Raw genomic sequence first — 25,375 nt, forward strand, 5'->3', positions numbered from 1 at the left:
CCAGTCGGAAACAGCCAATGCTAACAGCAGACATGGCAACCCTTTGACTCTGCATGTATCTTACCTTGACTTCCTATGATCTCTGTTTTCCTCCTGTCTAGTTTCGAGCAGCTGTGCATAAACTTTGCCAATGAAAACTTGCAGCAGTTCTTTGTACGCCATGTGTTCAAGTTGGAGCAGGAAGAGTACAACTTGGAAAACATTAACTGGCAGCACATTGAATTCACTGATAATCAAGACGCCTTGGATATGATCGCCATAAAACCCATGAACATCATCTCGCTCATCGATGAAGAAAGCAAGTTCCCAAAGGTGGGTTTTGAAGTTGAATGCAAGAAGTAGGCCTTCTAGGTGACACCAATTGTGCTACTTCGACTCATCAATTTGATAGATTTTGACTTATGCCATTGTAAGAGTGGGACGGATGAATGGTTAATGCATTATTTGACAGGTTTAGAGGTCCCACACAAAATGGGTTCATGATTACAGTGATATCAAATTTTCTTCAAGACAAACATCTTAAGGTAAAATCAGAAATGTAGAAGCCATTTGCATTTTATGAAGTTATACTCCCAAAATTCTATGTCTGAAACATAAGACCAGAGTCTCAAAATGCGATAAGAACATGCATGTTATGCCTTCACAATTTTATAGCAGGATCTTTACCATGCAATGTGTGTGGGTGTGCACATTTAAATGCACAAAACATTTTCACCCATAGTGTGCTGATGTAATAGAAGGCTTTATGTCACTGTAATGACAACAGAAATTTCCGGGAACAACAAGCAACTTGTCCATGAAGCAGCCAGGTCATGAACTTTCAGTGAAATTATACCATGTCAATAAGCTGCCAGGGATGTGAGGCAATGAATTCCTCCACAAAGGCCCAACCTCCTGCTTAAAATTTCTAGAAAGATCTGATCTAACTTTAACAGTCTCAGATTTGCAGGTGCAGAATTGCATCCACTGACAGAGGCTAATACACAAAAGCATTTCTGAGTATGAGAAATAGTACTGCAGGGGTACTCTTTTACACACGCTTACACGCCTTTGTGAATTAGCCTCATAATGCCCAAGTCCCGGTTACTAAAAGTGCAAAGAGTGCACAGTCCTTGCTTTTTGTACTAACTGTATATGAATATTGCCAAAATAATTCCATTTTATTCCCACCTCAAATGTTTTGGGGCCAATTCACAAAGGCATGTTTGAGTACATAAATCAGTATTACAAATGTAGTATTTTATGTAATCCAAAATGCCAGTGTGAGTAGGCCCTATTTTATTCAAACGTAAAAAAAAGTGAACACACCCAATACAACCTTATGCACACTGTGCAATGCCTTGAATTGAAATAATTGGAAGTCTAGTGACTAATGTAAGTTCCACAGAATTTTAGATATATGCCAATAACAACAACGGCTAGATGGGCCACAAATTTCTGCAGACTCTGCACCTGATGCCGCACCCTCTAAAGTAGTCGTCCAATATGGAGGTGGTGGATACCAAGTTGTAAATGTAGTAGTATTTGTATAGCGCACCGAATCGACCCCCAAAGGGGTATCTCAGGCACTTGTACGCATACCGCTGTGGAATCCATCCTGGCTTTTCCCTGTGAAGGGCCCACTCCTGGGCACCCCCAAGGTGAAGCCAGGCATCCTAGCGTTGTTGGGGCCGTTGTGGAGATTAAGCAAGCTATTGCCCAGAGTTGCAGAGTGGGACCCATGATTAGAATAGGCACCGAGGCGAGAATTATCAGGTCTGCGGAAATTGAGCCCAAGACCCGCTGAGGCAGGAATTGAACCCTGATCCTGGGCTAGACCTCTGGATCAGGGTCTGCCGCTCTAACCATTGAGCCACACTTCTCCACCGTGCAAATGAGAAGAGAGAAACATGGTTAAACCGCGCTCATCAATGGTTCACTATGAATATTTATGGTTTGGAAGTCAACTTATAAAAAGACCAGTAATATATATGTGACTTTTAAAGCACAATCTCATACCCTAGGGCGTCTTGGCGCTGTTGAAGTCTGATTTAGGCTGCGGCAATGACATTGTCGGATCAAGCAGGCGCACAGATATCTTCTACTCGTGTGTGAAAATCCAGGCCTTTAAGGCATTTCTGATGGAGAGTAGAGAGGGGGCAGCTTTTAGTGTAATTGGGAGACTGATCCAGAGCATGGCAGTGGCCCTAAGAAAAGCTCTTTCCACCCCAGGTAGCTTTTCTAAATGGGGGGATAATCAGATTCCTGGCAGAGCCTCTTCGAAGTGTCCTTGCTGGGACGTACAATTTAAGTTTCTTCTTAAAATGGTCTGGCCCGAGTCTGTCCAGTGATTTAAAGGCCAGACAGAGCGCCTTGAAACTACAGCATTACTTGACTGGCAACCAGTGTAATTTCCTAATCGCTCCTCTGGCCAACTCGTATTTCGGGATTTTAAAAAGGAAACGAGCCGCAGTGTTTTGCAATGTCTACAGCCTCTTAAAGAGACCTGTTGCAAGAGTAGGATAAAGACTATTGCAGTAATCAATCCTTGTAAGAACCAATGCCTTTGTTACTATTTTCAGAAGCTCGGGGCAGATATTTTTCTATCTTTTTTAGAAGCCTTAAAGAGCAAAAAGAGGGTGATGTTATTTTGTTTACTTGGTCCTTAAACTTCAATTCTTTGTCTACCAGGAAGCCTAAGATTTTTACTTTATCAAATGCCCACAGCAATGCGCTACCTGGCTTCTGTTTAAATAAATAAATAAAAACCAGGTCAGAGCTCAGCATCCGCAGAGTGTCCTGTACAGTCTTATCAGACTCAGGGTGGGAAGCAAATTGCATACCAACATCTTAACACTGAACATAAAACAAAATCTGATTGTTATCTCCTTCAGGTAAAATGTTACTGCTATTTTTACATCTGTCTCAAGAACTAACCAGATATTGGAAGTGTTCAGGAGAAGATGGAGCATTTCTCATACAGCCAGGCAGCATGTTGCTGAATGACACACTCCGGGCATAGTTGAGCCTACTCACTGCCTAGACCGCATTGCCGTTTCGGGCCTCGTGCTCACCTGGAAGGTAGTTCTGCGGGCCGCGTGGAGTACTGGGTGAGAAGGAACGTGGCAGTGCTGCAGACTTCAGCGCTGGGCAATGGTGTTAAACTAGGGCTTCTTCGTGGACCTAACCAACATTATAAGTTCCAAGAAAGGGGCATTGACAAGTCTTGCAAACTGTCCTTTCTTCGATTGTGGTCTATCTAGAGAATTTTAACTGTGGTTTCCAATCTACGATGAAGCGGGTCTTTTTCTCAGGATGTCCACTCCCTTTTGAATCCTATATCTGGAGACTTCTACAATTTCCCTTATATTTCATCCTGTTCTTCGCCACTTGCCAATATTTGTGTCCCTGATTTTTGCTTGTTGTGCCATAATCTCTACAGGACCTACTTCTGGATGCTGTTGCTTGGCTCTTTCCTCTTCCCTGAGTTTTTTGCCCTGCTATAAACTTTAATATTAAGCTTCATCTTCAATCAAGAACTACACGATTTTCAAGGCGACTTTAACATTGTGTGCATTTTTCTCTTAACTGTGACCCTCTTAAGGCCATGTTTCCCACCTTTGAAGTGTACCTATCTTTGCAGGATGGTACCACGGGTACAGGGAGGTGTCACCCTCGCCTTAGGACATTCAAGAGGTGGCTCAACAGATCATCTTTCAGCTCATCCTGCCCTTGAAACTTATGCACCAGAACACTGCAACAATGGCTCCAAGGAACCCTTTGTTCACAATAAAAACCTAAGTGCATCACTGGCACAATCTCAAAACTCCTATTATTCTTGCATACTTTTCAGCTTATTTTGCTATTTATTGTTTTATCTGACGCAGATACAGTTACTATATCTTCGATTATTCATGACAACATATACCGTGTTACTGAGTCTTCATGAGCATTGAGAATTCTCTGTCTTTTGTCATATAGGGTACAGACACCACTATGCTGTACAAGCTGAATTCTCAGCACAAACTGAACACAAACTACATCCCTCCAAAGAACAATTATGAAACACAGTTTGGCATTAACCATTTTGCTGGAATTGTCTACTATGAAACAAGAGGTATGTGACATAAGCACGCGTATTCTGACTGCCAACAGTGGCAGTACATATCATGTAATTATTATGATCCCACTAAGTATTGCAAGATTGTTTTCTTTTTTTATATTGGAAATACATTTTCTACAATAGCCAAATAGGGTACATTTTAAGAAAGCTTGGTAGACATCTTCTAATCTAAAGACATACACGTAGAGAAAGATAGTTAAAATATATTGAGAGACATAACAGAGTAACATAGAGGAGGTGTGTCAAAAGACAGTCTGACATTTGTGTAATCTGTCTGCCTATTTAAAAAAAACCTATAGGTTCTCTACCTGAGCCTTTAGTATTTTCCTGTAGTGGGTGTGGTTTATAAATGAGCATTGGCAAAGGCAGTAGATCAGACTTGCACTTTTAGTTCTGATTAAATTATTTAAAACGTTACCTGGAGTGAAATAAAACAAATACTACTGTTTTCTGTATACAATACGTCTATGAGATAAATAATATCTGCATGTTGATCCTTTCTAGTTGTGAGATGTAACAAGATCAAGCACTTCATGGGGGCTTGATTGATAGTCCAAACAGCCTTTAGCATGAGGTAAGACAGAAATTCTCCTCTAGGTGGAGCTGAAGCCAACTCAATATATATTTTAAAGAATTGGTTTCCCATTCCAATGGTACTCTCTGGAAAGTAGGTACACAAGGCAGTGGCATGCTAGTTCTGCCTGTCAAAGGCTTAATAATTGGATAAGTAATCATCTTGATCCAAATATCTATAGATTTCAACCAATCTGTAGAGTTTGACCAAAATGTAAAAATACACATGAATTACATCTTAATTGACAATTTGAATCATTCTGTACTGTTGGAAATTGTAGGGAAAATATGTGTTTTTTAAAATTAAAATATAGTCATAAATATCATCATATTCACACCCTTCTTCTAAGTAAATGACATATAGATTTAGCTTAATTTTTAACTGTGAGTTGTCCATCGTTGTCAGGAATGGTTATTTCACCTGTTTACTTTAAGAGCATTGTAGCAAAACAGTAACTATTATAAACGTTTTAGCTAGTCCTAAAACAAATGTTAAATAAGCTATATAAAATGCACTGTTTATGCACATTTAGGGCACATGATTGTTTAGTAGCCAAAGACAGAGAGGTCTGTCATCCAGCCTTTTGTCATCGATAACATGGGTAGCATTGAGTTTGCTAACAATAATTCACTTAGTCGATAATGTTGGTGGTGGACACATATAGAAGAAAACTCGAACATTTTCACATTGAGAGCAGGTACAATTTATAGCATCTATATATGGTCCAAACTCATGGAGCATTTTCAACCTTAAATAAGTCAATTATTGTATGCATTTTTATACTATTGAACTTTGTAACTTCCTCATAAAATATCACAGTGTGAGGGCCATGAGGCCCATTATCTCTGGGCAATATAGTTGCTACATGAAGATGGAGAAATGTATTACAGCATAAAAACACCTTTTTTCTTGAATTTTAGCTCCTATTCAGTCTCTCTGAAAACTTTGATCTGCTCTTTTAATGGCACTTGCCTTGTATAAATGACAAGATACCTATCAACTCAAGTATACTACAAACCATTCATATCAATTATACGAAAAACCAATATGCCTATATTTGCAATGCCGCAAGACAGCCACTAGATGATAATGAAATGCCACCTATATTTTATTTAATAAAAACACGTTAACACCATTACGACAATACACTTATTAGTGGTTCGTAGACGAATCCAGGTCAAAACAACCCAAAAGCCAGACATATATGCAGTCCAAATATTTTTATCACAATGACTGGCCAGTATACTGGATTTAGTTTATCCCAGGCGTCGACGCATTTCGGTGGTGCTCGCAGAATAATAGCCACCTTTATTAAGACAAATATAATATGCCTTACCTTGTAAAATCTTCAGACAAATACCCAAGCAACTGTGGTGAGTGTCCTAAAAGAGTAAGTATTCCTTGTTGGGAAGTGGGTCCACCGTTTACTTTAGTGATGCCATTATTTCAGTTACAAAATCCCATGATATGTCATGCCACTGTTAGCAGATCGGATGCACGGATGCCGAAGGACTGGAAATATTAGAGGATCTATATACATCCGGGAGTCGGCTGGCCCCGGATTTTGAGACCTTAGATAATCCACTCAAAAGGAGAGTCAATAGTAATAGATTGACATGGAATCGTTGGTTACAACTTAATAGAATATTCACGACAGTATTTTTTGATTGAAATAATGGTATCACTACAGTAAACGGTGGACCCACCTCCCAACAAGGAATTCTTATCCTTTTAGGACGCTCGCCATAGTTGCTTGGGTATTGGTCTGAAGATTTTACAAAGAAAGCATATTATATTTGTCTTGATAAAGGTAGCCATTACTCTGCGAGCACCACCGAAACGCATCGATGGCTGGGATAAACTAAATCCAGTGTACTGGCCAGTCTTTGTGATAAAAATACTTGGACTGCAAATATGTATGTCTTTTAAGTTGTTTTGGCCTGGATTAGTCTACGAACCACTAATGCATATTATATTTGTCTTGATAAAGGTGGCCATTACTAAGTGAGCACCACCGAAACGCGCCGACGCCTGGGATAAACTAAATCCAGCGTACCGGCCAGTCATTGTGATAAAATTACTTGGACTGCATATATCTGGCATTTGAGTTTTTTTACCTGGATTAGTCCACGAACCACTAATAAGTGTTTTGTCTTCTCTTGTTTTATCTTTCCTTTGGAATTTGTTTTAAAAATAGTTAACACATGGATGCAGTGTACGTATGATTCGTAATATTAACATATGTAATATAATATTTGTGTTGACATTTGATGAATTTTTGCATATTCCTCTTTATTAATCAATATGCGGTTTATGTAAAATAGGAAATTGATTAGTGATATATGTGTTTTTAACAATATGTAGATTTATGAATTTTATATTATGAATACTTTTTAATTGTGTTAACGTTTTTTTAATTTAATAAAATATAGGTGGCATTCCTTTCTCATCTAGTGGCTGTCTTGTGGCATTGCAAATATAGGCATATTGGTTTTTCATATAATTGATATGAATGGTTTGTGGTATACTTGAGTTGAATGATTAAAAATTATTTCATTACCGAAGGGAATTTATATTCTTCCTTGACAAAATAATGCCCTGTCACTTTGGTACGTGGGGCCTCTCTTTCTCTTTACCAAATGACAAGATGCTCTAGAAGAAAAGATGTAAGGGTAGAGGAAAGGGCATTTATGTTGAAAAGTAAATCTCATAGTTTGCTGTATTGTGTGGGGAAGCTTGTTTCCGTCCAGTGAAAGAACTGGCTTGGTAGTTTGGTCTGCCCTGTTCCCATGATGCACTGGGCCAGGGACAGACTAATTTGCATATAGCCAGGTTCTGAGCTGGGATGGTGCAGTGAGCTAAAAAACGGTGTTGGATCAAGCCCTGATCTCTTGACTGGGTGAGAGTATTCTGCTTAATTCAGAAACTCTGTCCATCACCACCCCTTGTTGTTAAATATTTTGTCCACCCTAAGCGTGGAAGGGTATACTCAGACTTGAGTCCCTTGCTCATTGCACCATCAGGATTCAAGCAAGCCGGGCCGACGACGGCTGAAATGCCAGAAACCGGTCCCCGGAAGCTTGTTTCCGCCCAGTGAAAGAATTGGCTTGGTAGTTTGGTCTGCCCTGTTCCCATGATGCACTGGGCCAGGGACAGACTAATTTGCATATAGCCAGGTTCTGAGCTGGGATGGTGCAGTGAGCTAAAAAACGGTGTTGGATTAAGCCCTGATCTCTTGACTGGGTGAGAGTATTCTGCTTAATTCAGAAACTCTGTCCATCACCACCCCTTGTTGTTAAATATTTTGTCCACCCTAAGCGTGGAAGGGTATACTCAGACGTGAGTCTCTTGCTCATTGCACCATCAGGATTCAAGCAAGCCGGGCCGACGACGGCTGAAATGCCAGAAATCGGTCCCCGGAAGCTTGTTTCCGTCCAGTGAAAGAATTGGCTTGGTAGTTTGGTCTGCCCTGTTCCCATGATGCACTGGTCCAGGGACAGACTAATTTGCATATAGCCAGGTTCTGAGCTGGGATGGTGCAGTGAGCTAAAAAACGGTGTTGGATCAAGCCCTGATCTCTTGACTGGGTGAGAGTATTCTGCTTAATTCAGAAACTCTGTCCATCACCACCCCTTGTTGTTAAATGTATTGTGTGGGGGTCATTTAAAGGGCTGGTAAATTTGATTGATCTTTTTAGCTTAAACCTGCACAAGGGGACTGTGTATGGTTGTAGTAATGGATTTTACTATATCTGATCCACACATTATTCATAGCAGAAGAAATTTTCTAATTGCAGCTTTTCCTACAGAGGAAACCAATAATAACAGCAGAAGGTATTTTCTAATTATAGTGTTTCATACAGAGGGAATTAATAATACATTCTTTTTTTCTTATATTCTTGAATTTTATGGTTTGACTTTAGTGTTAATGTATAAATATTGTGCCTACAGAGTACTACGCAATTTAGTAGATACATTTGAATAAGTGTTATTGCTGATACAGTAGATGACTCAAGGAACTTATTAGTTTGTAGTTTATTTCACCCAGGTAGTTTGTTTTTGTGCTTTACACCTCCTTAAAGTAGCTTGCTTATCATTTTACAGTGCTTCAGTCCATAATCCCTAATTAGGATTTCTGGTTTATCTTGAAGCTAGATATACTGGATGTTCCAAGAATATGCACTGTAGGAACTAACTACGCAGGCGACACATTAGTGGTCAGGTCCAAATACTGTATTTGAGATGCCTCCAAATGTGAGACATAAGTTGAGAGAAGTGTAAAGAATAGACAAGGGGTATTACTGTGTGCCAGTAACTTAAGAAAAAAATAACAGAATTTTCTTACATTGTTTTGAAATTGTTTTGAAATAGAATACATAAATACAGAATGGACATCTGTCTTCTGACCCAAGAGCAATCTCTTAAATAAGTCATTTGTGCAATGGTTTCGTTGGCATAAAATTGAAATATTGAATGGTGAGTAGTGTAACTCATAGAAGCCTCTGCTGATATCATCTGATCCACCGTCCTATGTCCTAAGTTAAGAGTGCTAGCAATCTCTAATTTGTTAATCATGTTTATGGACACATGTGGTCAGAGAAGTAATCACAGAGGAAATATGAATGGGGCAATAATTTGTCATCAGATGCTGCTGTGTTGATGGAACTGAATATTTGATACAATCGAATTAGGTATAAGGACATATCCTACAGGCTAATAAAGAAAAGCTAGCTTTGAGTTTGATTACAATGTTTGATCTATGTCTTCTACATTTCTACAGGGTTCTTAGAGAAAAACAGGGACACGCTACATGGAGACGTCATCCAGCTTGTTCATTCCTCTAAGAACAAATTTATCAAGCAGATCTTCCAGGCTGATGTTGCAATGGTAACATGCCCACGAATGTTTTGCAATGTAGCCTATGGAGTCTAAATTTAAAAAAGTGTTTAATAGTGTTAGTGCAGTGTGACAATAATGGATAAATGTACATGGTGCTAAACCAATTAAGTAATGTATTACAAACCATACCCAGTGGTATATCACTAAAGAGGACTTAGGAGGTTGCCATCATTTGCATGTTGTATACTTTATAGCAAAACATGACGACACCTGAAAATATTAGGAATGTTGCCTTGATTCTCCCTAGTTGTCACATTACTTTGTAGCCTAACCGCATCATTGAATCAAAGCATTTGCACAGACAAAATAATTAGGGGAAAATTGTAAACTATATAGAAGACATTAACTTCAAAAAGGGATAGCAAGTTCAGTGTGCAAAATGTTGACATTGTTTATTGAACACAAATTATACTGACTGAATTTATATAATATTTAAGTAACTTTCGCTCCATACAAACTTTTGAATCTTTAATATTTTGTGGATATTTTTATTTGAGAGTTTTCCAATTATTTCCTGTCCTAAGAAACCTATGGAGTTTGGCTAAGAGATGATAGTATGTTCTATTTGTACTTTGGATTATCAATATCCGAGACCAGACTGTCTTGACTCTTGCATTGTCTGAGACAATTTACTGGCCTTTACCATAATGAAATATGTTTCATAGGAGTATGGAGTTTATGACACTGTGGCCTCTTGAGTCTCTCTAAAATATGGCTTCCTCTTTACACTGACTGCATTCAGAGTCAGATTTATTTTCTTTTATAGTCATTCAGGATTAAATGGGTCTGAGGAATGTGTACTTAACTGAATACACTGAACGTTGATTGTATAATTGATTCATATCCTTTGCCCTTTATATGGGTCCCAAAGTGCTCAGTCAGTGTCTAGTAAGTTGTGTTAACCACAGCAAATAATTAGAGTCTATTTTTTATATTTATGGGGCAGATCTGCATGTATATGAGGTCATAAGAAGCATCAGTACAATGTGGGCATTATGTTAAAATACATTTATATCGTAATTATTTATGTAATTATTTATTTGGAGCTATAAATCACTTGATCATCACATCAGGGCGGTAAAAGGCGAACAAAGTTCATAGAAAGACAATGAGGTCACAAGACACAGTACTCACTTACTGATTAATCAAATGATGATGCCAGTAAAGCTTGTTTTCACAGCTTATTGCAATCAATGGATTAAAAAGCTTTGAAGGTTGCACACTAACTGCAATGCTTATAACTTCACAATATTTATATTAATAAAGAACAACACCTAAAAGTGAATTTGTAATTAACAACAACATTTCTACTTATTATTGGTACTCCATTCATTGTCATTTCTTTCAAAGTGGCATGGGTAATGTGATATGTAGTCTCATCTGTAAGATGATGTGCAACTTTTATAACTGAATCTGCTTTATAGAGTGTGCAGTCATTAATTGTTGTGTACGTTATAGTTTGAATGAGTTTTGTGCGAGTGTTGGATTGTGCTCCTCACCATAAATTGCACATTTCAGTGGTTTTTCAGTTTTAATTCAGAACCATCATCCCATTTTAACTGTTTTTTTTTCTTATGCAGGTAGCACTATCCATGCTCCTGCAATATGGAGAAGTGTGGCTCAGGGGTTTGAGGCGGCAGACCCGGAATCTGAGATCGGTCCTGGACCAGGGTTCAATTCCCCGCCCCGGCGGGTCTTGGGCTAAAAATTCCACGGACTCGATAATTCTCGTCCCGGTGCCTCCTCGACTCACGGGTTCACACTCTGCGACTCTGGGCAATAGCTTGCTTAATCTCCACAACGGCCCCTCGCAGCGGGATGCCTGACTTTCACCCTGTGGACACCCTGTCGGGGCTTCTCACAGGGGAATACCAGGACGGGTTCCCTATGCAAGCGCCAGGATGCCCTTTGTGGTGACAGGTTGCGCTATATAAGTATACTTACATTTACATTTACACAATATGTATATATAAATATAGAGACACAGACACAGGATTGCACCCTCGATCCATTGCAACCATTATACTTCACATTTACAAAAAGCTACCAAGAGGGTTGTTAATGATCCGTATCTGCATTAGAGCTAATGCTACTAGGTATTCCTAATGGTATACATTATTACGACAAGATACAGACAATAAGCTAAACATGATAGTAAGGCTACTTGAACAATTGTATTCCCAAATTTCATTCCCCTCTATGAATAGGGAGCAAGCTTTGTGTAAGGTCAGTTATATTCAAAAGGAAGAGTTAAAGTAATTATCAACATTGATTTCAGTCACTTATTGAATCAAACCTACATTGAAATAAAATTTGGCATTTCACACAATGTGTTTTATAATTAACAAATAATAAGAAATAGTTAGATACATGAATGGTTTTTTCTCATCATGTTGCAGAGCAATTCTGGTATGAGAATCAAACAACAAATGGTGTAAAGTCTAGTTCAACCAAGAATTTCCTAAGAAAAACCATTAGCACGAAAAGCATATTGTGATACACTGGCCTTTAGCCAAACATATATACATTTTATCATAAATCAAGATAATAACCATATTCATATTGTAAAGATTACCGTATAAACTAGTAACTGTAGAAAAAGCAATGATCCCAATCCTCAGAGATTTTATGTACTGAATATCTTTGCCCAGAGCCCAGAAACCTGGTACTTTAGGGTGTTCACTTGACTATCAACTTCATGTTCTGACCAAATACATTGGCTTTTACCATAGCATGTCAAAGACAATAATCATCACATTATTTTTTTATTATATACTATATATTCTTAGCATATATAATTAAGACTTGATTTGATTGTTTTCACATGTGTGTTTATGTAATGCCATGACACACCTAAATATGTGACTGAAAATTCTGGCATGGCCTTTTGAATTCATCACAGTCCTTATTATGCCTATCTCTAACTAGTGTGCTTAAATCTTCCCACCTTGGTCCCTCATGGTTCATACTTACATACCACTCCAATTGTGAGGAGGAGATATGGCCTAACGATCCGGGCTGCCAACTTGGGAACCAAGATCCAGTCCCAGAATAGGCTCAACTAACTTTCAAGGATCTAATTCCCGTAGTAAAACCTAGATGGCAACAATAAAATATTTCTGAAAATCATCTCTTGCTACATATCTGTCTCAAAATGATTAGTTCTATCATGTGTGACTCATATTTATTGATAAAGATCACTAATCATATAGTCTTAACCAGATGGTATTAAAACTTCTCCATAGCCTGACCAAAGAATAAACACTTCAATATATTTGACCTAGGATTTAAAAGTAACACCAACATGGATCATATCATTAATTTTTTTTTTTAATATGCAAAGATAGTTGCATAAGAATGAACAAATTTAGACCCTATATCTGTGCCCTTCATTTAAGGGAAAGTGACACTCTAAAATAGAAGAACTTGCAAAAAAGATTCAAGAGCATGAAATATTATACAGATTGGCAACACCTATCATACCTTATTCTTGATTCTGTCACTTGCTTTCCTTGCATGTGCTGTATTGACCGATCTGCATGTTTTGAATCCAGAATAAGAAAGATGTTAGTGGTCATTTATGTATATCATGAGGACTTCCATGGAAAAGCAGATTCACCTTTAGCACAATTCAGAATAATTAACAGTGGCTTAAGGAATATTCATATGAAGTGAGTGAGATAACAACAGTGAGTTGATTCCTAGTTTTTATTGGATATCCTGGAGGTTAACTCGAGAAGACAAAAAAACAGGTGTCATCAGGAGTCCCTAATGTCCAATATGGGAAGGGCAATGAAGAAGTGAGGACAATTCACAAAAAAGCTAATGCAGTCTTTTTGAAATAGATAAATTTGTATGCTATCTCTTATTAACATTTTTACTTGAGAGCTATTTCTTTCATTTATAAACTTATGCTATGGAAACAAGCACGGTTGACATTATCAATGAAATAATACATATATGAACATTTTTGCAGATGTGGCATGATTGTTCTTGATTTAATGTGCAGATGATTTCATTGACGTTTATGTTTTGAACATATTAAACAATGTAAATGCTTTGTTAAATGGTTTTGCTAAAATTGCATTTGTAACAGAATTTGGTGTTTAACCCTTTCGATGCTGATGACGAGCTCAGCTCGTCATCACCCACGGGTGTCGTGTGCTGATGACGAGCTGAGCTCGTCATGGAAACAGCAAAATGGTAATTCCCAGCACAGGAGGGGGAAAACGCCTAGCAGCCAAGGTGTTAATACCACCACTATTTGCCATGACCTTTTGCTTGCTGTTTTCCAAGGTTTAGCTGGTACAGATTTTCTGGCAATTTGTTGCTCCTATGATTTTTCCTGCAGCAGTGTATGACACGTTCCAGACAGCTTATAGCCATGATCAGTTAACTTAGGCACTTGGAGCCCCATAACCACTACTTTGTCTGTTCTGTGTTTAACATGGTAGCCAGTACAGGGATTGCTGTGCACGAGTTGTGTGGTACAGCTGACCGCTTAGTTCTTCTCTGGTTCATTAGATTTGCACTAGTTTAGTGTAGTAGCTCTTTGAAACAACCTTTTACTTGGTTTTGTATGGATCCATGCAAGACTGCGCCAGTGTACTGATTGGTTGACATTGTGCTGGAAACTCAACTTTACTGTGAAATGTGATGGTAAACGGGAGAGGGTTTTCTTGCAACTTTCATGATAGTATTGATTTGCACAGAATCATATACTATCATGCATCTTTTTATTTCCTTTGAGATATGGCAGTTTAAACATAGGAGCAGATAGGTTTTATGATGCCTTCAGCAGCAAAGCCATCCCTCTTCCATGTATTTTATTCCAGGATGAATCACACTAATGTTAATCATGTGGTTTTGCAAAACAGAAGCATTGCGATTTCTGGGTGAACAGGGGTGTCTTTGGATGTATGGCTGCACACATACTAGAAAAAATGAAACAGTCCCAGTTTTAATTTGCAAAAAATAAATGTTTCTGTTGATAATTACTTGTGAGAGTTTCTGCCACCCAAGAATGTCCTTGGGTGGAGTGTGCAAATGAGTGACAACTCTACACAAAACTGAACATCCAGCACAGATCTAGCAATAATGAGGTGTCCACTAGTCAATCTAGTTCCTAGGAATATTAAGCATGCTAGTTGATAAAAGAAGAAAATTCATCAGCATCTAAGGTAGCTTCAGTTACCTCCAACTACATCTATAGTGACCTCTTTGTGAAATCTTTATCTGAGCATCTGTTTCAATATTACTTATGCTGTAAAAAATCCATCAGCATCTAAAGTAGTTCTATTTGCTCCAAGCACAGACATATGAACTGAATGGGAGAGAAAACGGTGCCATCTCTTCAAAGAAATGACACAGTTCTGCTCCTTCCATGCACTACTAGAGCACTTGCTGCTGCCTAGCACCAAAGCAGATATATTTGCACTATTGTGCATGGGTGTCTGCATTAAGGTCAGGATAGTTTTTGTGCAGAAGCAACATCTTCTTGCACAAAAACTATACTTTGAGACTATTTACTCCTTATATGTGTGCTGCAGGATACAGTACACATGCAAAAAGGAAATAACAAGAGGAAATAAAGATAGTTCGCCTCTTTGAGCCAGCCTCATTTATGTGCACCATTTAGTGCAAACCCATGTCTACAAGTCTTTGAAAATGTGCCTTTGCGTCAAAATCCATTGGTGGCAAATCTAGCTCCATGGTATTCTCCTCATCTCAAAATACTAAAAAAAATTTGTAAAATTGCAGAGAGTGCACGGAGAAAGGACTACGAGGAAAATAAAAAATATGATATTGAGAGAAAGTGAGGCTATATCAGACTGAAATCCAGCAAGCTCAGGCCTTTTATTTTTAAATAAAAATGTGCAATGCCACAAAAGTGACATGTTCAGAGTTACTAGGTCTTTGCTGGAGCCCACCACAAATGCCCCTGTGACTGAAACTTCCACTGACAGGTACACAGCCTTGGCCAACTGCTTTAAACCCAAAATTCAGAACATCTACCAATCGTTCCAAGAGACCAATCAAAGTGACACTTTCATCCCATCGAAGGCTAATGAAAATTAATGTACGTCCACTCTCTTCAAATTTCCCCTCCATTCCCAGGGGAAGTTTAATGCTCTGTTCAGGAAAATCAAGTCTAGATCTCCTCTTGATACGGTGCCGCTGAGAGTCCTTGATCTTGAACCAGAAATAATTTTTCCCATTCTGCTAGAATTAGTCAATCTCTCCCTGGAAACGGGCACAGTACCTTTTCCATGGAAGCATGCGATGATCAGGGTTGACTTAAAGAAACCTAACTTTGGCCTTCTCTGTGTGGATATATTTCGCCCAATTTCCCTGCTACCAGGCCTAAGTAAAGTTGCAGAAAGGCAAGTTAATAGATGCTTGTCAGATTTCCTGGAAGCCAACTTAATCCTGCATTGCACACAAACTGGCTTTTGGCCTAAGCACAGTACAGAGACCACCCCATTAGCAGTGGTGGAGGAGGCAAAAAGGAGAATGGACCAGGGGGCTAGAGTGGCTATTGTATTCTTTGAACGTAGTGCAGCCTTTGATACGGTCAACCACTCTATACTTCTAGATAGAGTTGCTAGGGCCGGAGTTGCAGGGAAAGCCCTAGAGTGGGTGATCTTCTTTTTAAAAGAACTCACATTCCAAGTCTTCGATAAGGATTGTTCCTCTGAAATTTTGTCTGTGTGGTGTGGGGTCCTGCAGGGGTCCTCACTTAGCCTTATGTTGTTTAATGTATACCTCCAGCCTCTGGTAGATATTGTAGCTCCCTTTCGGATCTCTATAGTCTCCTATGTGTACTACACCCAGTTGGTGTTGTCTTTTCCCCCGACTCGGATCCCACAGCATCTAGTCTCAGACTTTACCTAGAGCAAGTAGCAAGGTGGATGAGTAAGACTTGCCTGAAGCTCAATGAGGCAAAAACAGAATTATTGATTCTTGGGAACAACACCTCTGTCCAACAAGTCTGAGCTGGCCCTTGGATCTTGGTCCACCTCCAACTCCTAAGGCTATTATAAAAAGCTTGAGGATGTGGCTTGAAGATACCCTGACCATGGAAGCCAAGGCCACTGAAACCGCAGCTAAGCTAGTTGCTTTGAAATGCTGCGAATGTTGAGCAGAATTCTCCCTCTGCTCCCCCAAAACTCGAGACAAGTGGTGGTTCAAGCCCCTGTTCTCTCCCATGTGGACTATGGCAATCAATTCTTTGTACCTAGGGTCTCCTACGGCAGTAGTTCGGAAACTGCAGTTTGTGCAAAATTCGGCCACTCGCACACTGCTTGGAATTCCTAGATAAAAGATAGACAGCGATTAAGAGATCCGCACTGGCTTCCCATTGCCCGGAGAGTGGACTTTAAATCACTGTGCATTGCCCATCGTGCATTACATGGCCATGGCACACCTTTTTTTACGACAGTTTGTTACACCTTACACCCCTTACAGTTTTCTTAGATCTTCAAATCTCTATTTGTCTACCACCCCGGTTATCAAAAGAACTCCCTTCTCTTGCATGGCCGAGCCATAGAAAATGAACTTTGCTTCAAAAAAGCGATCAAAACCTAGCTCTTTAAATATATTAGTTTTGTAGGTGCCTCTCCCTTATTGTTCTGGCGCTACCTCTCATCCAGCGCTGGGATACCTCTGAGGCGCCATGTGCTCTATAAATTCTATAAATAGAAATAGAATAGAATTAGAATAGATGCTCATGTATGTCCATGCATAATACATAGGAAGCTTACCTATTGCAAAGTAAATCAAGGTGGAGCAATGCACTCTGCTGTGTTACTTTTTTTAACAAAGCAAACAAAATTAACCATTTGTATTGCTTTGTAAATACCACAAATGATTGTGTGTCGCGTGTGCATCAAAATAGTGGGGAAAAGTAGGGAAAACCCGATGCAAAATCTTTGAAAATCTGGCCCAAACTCTTTAGCTGAGCATGTGTTGCAATATTACGAATGCTGCAAAATGTTACTACACCCCACCAACATGGCACATGAGATCAGGTGAAGCACATCGGCCAAACCCTCATAAGGAGGACTGACACACATGTTTAGCAAGGAGTACATGGAAAATGGATAGCTTAGAAGGCGTAATACCATAATTGATATGCTGCAGCAGGTGCAGCTTAATTTCTTCTGTGACAAAACGTGTTAGACTCACTTCCACTGAAATATGTTCCATTGATTTCTCTCTGACATATTTCCGAGATATTAGAGGAGACTCCTTAAGAGTATGGGTTATATTTATAACGTGAATATCGAATGAGCACAGTACATTGATATAAAGTTAGATCAGCGATGGCTATAAATGAAGAGTGCAGTGGCCATGAAAAAGTCTTAGGTCAGGAAGACAATCACCTTGGACATAATCCAGATTTCTTAATGGTGATGACAACTACATCATGAGAAGCTATCCTATCAAGTTAGGACTTGCAGAAGGACACTTTCAGAATGTAGAAGACTCCTAAGTTCACCAAAGACTTTACTGAAACTGAAGGCAATTTAGGAAACGTGCAGTAGTTTTGTCACTGTCCATTAGATTTGTTTTGCCAGAGAGGTTGAAGGTGCTATGTTTTATTTAGCTACATCAAGCTCAGATGATTGCATTTGTCAATGTTGATAAAATCTTACAAACAGGTATATCTTTTCTTTGACTTAAATATTAACCTCACACTCAAGATCTCAAAGATCCTCTCTTGTTGATGTTTGTTCTTTATCTCTTCATTTTTTGTCTTTTCTCTCCCTCTCTCGACCCTTTCTCCTTTTTGTATTTGTAGTTTCTCTGTGGCTATTCATCCAGCGCTTTTGGTCAGACTTCACCCCCCTCTCAAAAGGTAACCAACGGAGGTCCTTTTTTTATGTCATCTGTAAATAGCACAGTCCATGCGTGTGCTTGCACCTTTACTCTTTCTGCTCTATCTTACTTCTTTCTGTATGATGAGTATGTTATGGTAGTTAGTTGAATTCTGTGCACTGCAACTAAATTTTTGGAGGCTAGTGGTTGGCAAGAAAATGCTCCTCTGACCAGTATTTCAATTTTACGGCGAACGACCTTTACAACGTGGTTGTTACACCGTGATACATTTACATCGCGGTCATTACAACGCAAGTCGTTACAACGACTTGCACTGGATGGCGCTCTAAACTAAGGAATAGTATGATTTACTACTCCAACACCTTCCCTACTGTTACACACACTGGAGTTGGAATAGTAAATCATACTATTCCTAAGTCCAGCATCTCTAGCGCAAGTCGTAGTAATGATTTGCGTTGTAATAACCGCGATGCAACGTACCGTGATGTAAATGATCACGTTGTAACATCCTATATTCAAATTTTGCTTATTAAAAAAAAGTTCCTTTATTGCATGTACATATCGTAGCATTGGAACCATGTTTCAAAACTTACACTGAAAAAACTATTTTTTCTGAGGGCCTAAACAATAGCAAAATCCCATTTATGACCAGATGATTGCATAAACTTCAAATTAATTTATTGGAAAATTATTTGAGAACATGAGTATGCTAAATAAATGTCTAATTCCATATTACCCATTGGGAACTGTCAAATCTGCCCAAGGTATGACTTGTAGCCAATGCCATAAACCTTATTTTTAGACTGAAAGGATTTTGGAGAAAAATAATGCAATCCCAAACTAATATCACCCAGACTTGTATTTTGGTCATTGGTGAATATGTGGGCATTTTCAAAAGTGGGTTAGGATAACATCACAAACTTTACAGTAATTACTAGGAAATGTATGTTAGTGGCATTAATATTTATGATATGTACAGTAGAAAAACAAGCACTTTGATAACGTTAAGGAAATAATACACAATATGCTGTTATTGGTTTTTGCAGACATGGGTTTGCAGAGGCTCCCTAAACTGTGACAATGAAAGAGCTCCAGCCACGGTATCCATTAACATTCACCACAAATCATTTCTAGACTCAACACAGAATGATACAGAAAATCAGGTGGATGCTCCCCCAGAACACACTAAAAACCGTAGTCCAAGCTCTAATTACATCTAGATTGGACTACGGCAACATCTTATATCTGGGGGCATGTAAAGAAGTCACCAGGAAACTTCAAACAGTGCAAAACGAAGCAGTTAGGTTGATATGCATACTACCTAAAAGATCCCCAACTTCATCTGGTCTTCGGAGTCTTCACTGGCTCCGTATCGAACATCGCGCAAAATTTAAAGCTCTGTGTTTTATGCACAGAATCAAGGCAGGTAAAGCCCCCTCCTATCTGAGCACCCTTGTCCATCAATATTGCCCCCCAAGAACCTTACGCTCCTCTAGCCAACATAAGTTTCAGATACCCAGGATCAACCGAGTTAGACAGGGAGGTCGTTCTTTTTCCTACCTGGCCCCCTCTCTCTGGAATTCTCTCCCAATTCAGCTTCGCACGGACGATTGCTACTTCCAATTCCGTAAGAACTTAAAACATGGTTGTTTAACCAATAGTTTCTTTTTCAATAGCCCTCTGTCCCCTTCTGTATTTTCGCTCTTTATGTCCTTAGCGCCGGGAAACCTCATGGTAGCTGCGCGCTCTACAAAAATAAATATAATAATAATAATAATCCTGCACATCCCTGACACAGTGGTGCGTCAATAGATCCATCACCCAGTCCCTTAAATGTCCAAAGTGGCTGGTAAATATTCTCTTTTTTTATTTTTGTTTAGTTCCTCAACGTTCACACTCTATTTCAATTCAGAAGACAAGTCTAAAGATCAGAACTGAGTTAGAAATGTCTTCCCACCTGTGATACACAATGGTAGCATAGTCAGATGGGAGAGTTGTGGCACAGCGGCCAGGGCGGCTGACTTCGGAGCGCAGGGCTCACGGTTCGATCCCCAGCGCCGGAGGCAGATCAGCTCAGCATCATGTCACTCTGGGCAATATCTCACTTAATCTCCCTGACGGCCCCCAGCGCCTTCAGACCCTTACGGGTGATTAGTTTGTGCTTTAAAAATGCCAGGTAATAGTCAGATCCCCCCATCGGAGATATTGAACCTTTTAGAAGTGACCCAAGCATTTCCATGCCCATAATATCCACTGGTGTATTAACATTTGTCTGAGTAAATTGAAAAGAAATTAAAGTATTTAACACTAACACCCTGACTCTCTGCTAGTGTGTTGAGGCATATTTGTAAATTTAAAGGCAGAAGAACTGTACCTCTCAAAAATAGTAAACGTGGCCGAATGGCCTCCACTTTAAACCAGACAGTAATATTTTGATTCTACCAGCAGCTGCATCTGGATTGGCATTGCCACCTGAAATGAATGCTTCTTTGTCATTTGTAAGATTGAGATACATTATGCTCAAGGTGGTGGCAAAATGTCCTTAACAATGCTTTGCATATGCTGGAGAAATTTCAGATGACAATTACACAGTGATTTCTTGACTCTGCACAGAACTCACTGGACATTTGAATCTCTAACATTCTGGCTTGAAAAGTAAACTTTGTATATACAATGACTCTGACTATTAAACCTGAGCACTGAGCATTGATTCATGGCTCGCCCCAGTCTATCTGTTTGAAATCAATCCTACAATCAGTCAAGCACTTGGGCTTCATGCTTGCTTCTCCTCTTGCTCTAGAATCCAATATCTTAAGGCTGAGAAAGGCAATAAAGTGCCTGCTGCAAGACACATACATTTACATATACATTTACCTGCACTGAAAACTAAAGCTTTTTCTTCCTCCCGAAAACTTTGTGGGGGTATTTGTAGAGCGCACTGCTACTCCATTGCATCTCCTTGCACTAGATGCAGAAGGGTAGAAGTGGGGAAGTGGAAGATTAAGGGTTGGAATACAGCCACGTTTTCAGTTTTTTCCGGAACAGGGGCGTAGATTCAATATTTCTAAGGCAGAGGGGCATTTTATTCCAGAGGGATGGTCCAGGTTAGGAGAGAATCTTACCCACCATCCTGGCCTTCTTCTGGAAAACTTCTGAACAGCAGTTTTGTTATTGTTTTTCCCCACATTAACCCGTTCCATGCGTGTGTCGGTCAACGGCAGTCGCGAGCACTTCCTCGCTAGTGCTGCGCACGTCCGTTGGCCGATGAATCCCCGCCCACTGATTAAAACTCCTGCACTGCAGCGGAATTTGCGCCGCGGTTAAGGAGGTAATAAAGCAATGTCTTACTCATTATTATTCCTACAGACTATCTCACACTGCTCAGATCTATCCACTGCTCCGCGCTCCACCTCTGTCTAGGGGAAAACAGTTGCATCAGTCTTCCTGGGCAGACTCTTGAGGTTCTACAAACCCTCTTGAATTATGGGATGGTGGTCTGCAGTCCCTAGAAGGCTACCATTACTGTCATTGCAACTGATCAGAGGGGGTCGCAAATTGCAACCTGCCTAAAGAATATGAATTAGGCAGGTCTATCTGTGACCCCTCCATGATTCCATATTTTGCAAACTGACCTGTTAGTACCTAGGTTGGTTCACAAAATAAAATACTGGTCGCAAAAAGCTGGTGGCCAGTTTACAACCCTGTTTTGTGAACAGTATGTTAGTACATCGAGCCATCCAGGTACATGTTGTTACAGAAAGTATCATGCTGTTAAAAATATTTTCTTAGAATATTGAAATATCTCAGCCATCGTGATATATAGTATTGTAACCATTTTTTGCAACTGACACACAGATGCTTAACTTGTTTTGCAAAATACCTTAGCACATGTAATAAAAACTTCACTATCACATATTCTAATACAGATTATGGTATAGTTGAAACTAGTCTTGGCCCTCATTTTGAGTTTACTGGAATTAAGGTAGAGAGGTAATGGTGTTGTGGTTAACAATTCCGGCTAGTAGATCCCTTGCCCCCGAAATTCACAGATTATGAGATATAGACCCCAGAATCAACATAATCTGGCATACATGGAATTAAAATAGTTTTAATACGTTTTCTCTTACCCCAGGGATTTTTTTACCCACAGTAGGGATCCTTATTGGTTTACCACGCATGGGCTATCAGGTGGGGAGGGTGTTAGGGTAGTGCAGTCTTCTGACCAGTGGGGGTGCATTGCATCCTCCTCTAGTTTGGTGGAAGGGGTCAGGTGTGGGCCAGCATGAGCCTCTACTGAGAAAGCCAATAAAGTGCCTACTGCACCTGCACTGAAAACGAAAGCTTTTTCTTCCTCCCGAAATCTTTGTGGGTGTATATGTAGAGCGCACTGCTACTCCAAGGAGTGTCCTGGCGCTAGATGCAGAAGGGTAGTAGTGGGGGAAGGGGAGATTAAGGCTAGGAATATAGCCAAGTTTTCAGTTTTTTCTGGAACAGGGTCGTGGATTCAATGTTTCTAAGGTGGAGCTGCATTTTATTCCAGAGGGATGGTCCAAGGTAGGAGAGAGCTTACAGGCCTGTCTCTTGGAGGCACAATGGTTATACCAGGTGTGTTTTGGGACTATGGCCAGAATACCCACACCCAGTGTTTTTTGTGCAGGAAAACAGAGCCACTAAGAATAAACTAGGACAGTGTCTCCTTGGGAACACTGATCTGCTGAATCGGAGTGAGAGCCCTACTGAGCAGAATCAGGTTGATATCAATGAAACATGTTCATAAACAATGGAAGTCCTACATGCTTCAAGCTTATTTCAGTTCAATTGAGTGTATGTAGCCACTATTTAGCACCCTATATATATTTTCTTCATGTTCCTATAAGTAATGTAAGTTATCTGTCCTCCTTGTTGTGCTACTCGTCCACAACTATGTTCAGCACTGCAGTAGAATGGGTCGGTTTAGAGTTCGGTGTTAGTGGTAAACCCTCTCATTTGTGGAGTAAGTGTGAAATCCTTACTCAGAGAGTCTCTGCTGGTGAAGAATCCTCTGATGTGGTAACAATACAGAGAAGGTCATTCTGATGACATGTTCTTGACTGACCAGGAGTCCTCCAACAGTTGACTGACCGCTTACTCTACAATGTGAGGGTTTCCCTTAACCGCCTAGCTCTAAAACACGCCCGAAGCCTCAACACCCGATTTCAAATAGTCTGTTGAAGTTTCTCAGTCTACCCATGGTGCTCTGTAACCAAAATAGAGACTCATTTGAATAATAAGAACATGCTATGCAGTAAGTGCTCTTCGGAATTGCTGGGTTTCGTGCTTTGGTAAGGAGTTTCTATAATGTTCTCGCGGTGTGTTGGCTACCATCTTTGTTTTGAAGTGTACTGTACTTGTTGTCTGGTGCCTATTTGTCCCGTATTGCACCACCATTAGTATTACATCTTCTGCCCTACACAAAATAAGGGGTGCCTCAAACACATTCCAGAAAAGCAACACACATATAACAGTACATGACACGTTGGTACCATAAAAAAGCATGCTGGCCAGTACTATGCAACAGTCTACAGGAAAGTCTTGGACCCATGTTACATCCCATCATAGTTTGCGGACTCTGTACAGGGCTCGCGAACTATGTAACTCACGGACCCATGTTGAGTCTCCATCTAGAGTTGGCCGACTCTGTACTGAGGTTGAGGAAAGTGTCTGCCAATTTTGGTTGGTGAGTCTGTGGACTTGATTTTAAGTCTGGACTGTTTAACACTTTAAAATGGAATATATTATCATTAAATATGAGGGTTAGGGGTGGGCGGGGTCAGATTGTGATTTTTGGGGGTGTGGGCATTTATAGTGGATTCAGACTTCTTTAGAAAATACTGCGTCTGCGGACTTGAACTCAATACCACAGACTCTGCAGGCCGAACAACGAAGGCAATGCTTCCTTTGAGATCTGTCAACCTGCTGCAGAGTCATTGGATGGCTTGGCAACTTTCCATGTACCTACCTGTGTGCAGTTAGCATCCTGAGAACAGAGCAGCCGCCACAGTAAGACGCGTCTTACTGCACTTTCTCCCTCCGAAGTCCATGTCATGCACCTCCAAAGAACGGTGATCGATTAAACCTAGATCTTTTGACTGGGTGTGAGTGTTTGATTGATTCAGATGCTCCGTCCATCACCACCCCCTTTTGTATCGCTTTTGATCGCCATAGGTGTGGCAGGGTATGCTCAGACGTGAGTCCCTTGCTCACTTTGCCACTGGATTCAAGCAAGCCGGGCTGAAGACGGCTGGAATGCCAGAAACCGGTCCTCGGAAGTTTGTTTCCGGTCCAGGGAAGACATGGCTTGATAGTTCGGGCTGGACTGTTCCCATGAGGCACAGGGTCAGACTGATTTGCATATAGCCATGTCTGAACTGGAGTGGCACAGTGGGCTAAAGAACGGTGATGGATTAAACCCAGATCTTTTGACTGGGTGTGAGTGTTTGATTGATTCAGATGCTCCGTCCATCACCACTCCCTTTTGTAATGCACCTCCTTCAGCAGGACATCCGGCATCTCTGGCCAAGGGGCGGAGGTCCATGAGTTCAGCATACAATATGATAGAAATGTCAACACTGGAGCTAAAATGGCGCCCTCCTATGCAGGGTGCCAATATCATAGAAAATACAATGTACTGCAACGTATAAGGAAATTGGAACATTGAGAGTTGCATTAAAGGCAATGGAGCACCAGCGGCCAAGAAACAGTGATATAGTCCTACCGCCATCAACATTACAGAGCCCTAATCTATAGCCTCTGCCTCTCCTGAGCGCACACGAGGAGGCAGACAGAGGCTCTGGCCAAGGAAAATGAACTCCGGGTCCCTCTTCCTCCGCCTGCAACTCACTCTCTCACCTGTACTCGGGTGTAGTGACAGCTCCTGGGTCCTCCCCTACCTTCCCAAAGGAAGTCACACAATCTGAGAGA

The 25,375-nt window shown here is 40.3% G+C and overlaps 1 protein-coding gene across 1 annotated transcript in view; it reads left to right on the plus strand.

The window, feature by feature from the left end:
- MYO7A (myosin VIIA) overlaps positions 1 to 25,375 on the plus strand; it is a 778,803-nt gene that overhangs the window by 453,372 nt on the left and 300,056 nt on the right. The window contains exons 13-16 of the mRNA XM_086933887.1: positions 102 to 312; positions 3,961 to 4,096; positions 9,456 to 9,562; positions 18,378 to 18,434. Coding sequence (XP_086790013.1) covers positions 102 to 312; positions 3,961 to 4,096; positions 9,456 to 9,562; positions 18,378 to 18,434 — 511 coding nt within the window. The remainder of the gene's footprint in view (positions 1 to 101; positions 313 to 3,960; positions 4,097 to 9,455; positions 9,563 to 18,377; positions 18,435 to 25,375) is intronic.

The sequence above is a fragment of the Lissotriton vulgaris genome, chromosome 8 (assembly GCF_964263255.1).
Source record: "Lissotriton vulgaris chromosome 8, aLisVul1.2, whole genome shotgun sequence".
NCBI classification, from domain to species: Eukaryota; Metazoa; Chordata; class Amphibia; order Caudata; family Salamandridae; genus Lissotriton; species Lissotriton vulgaris.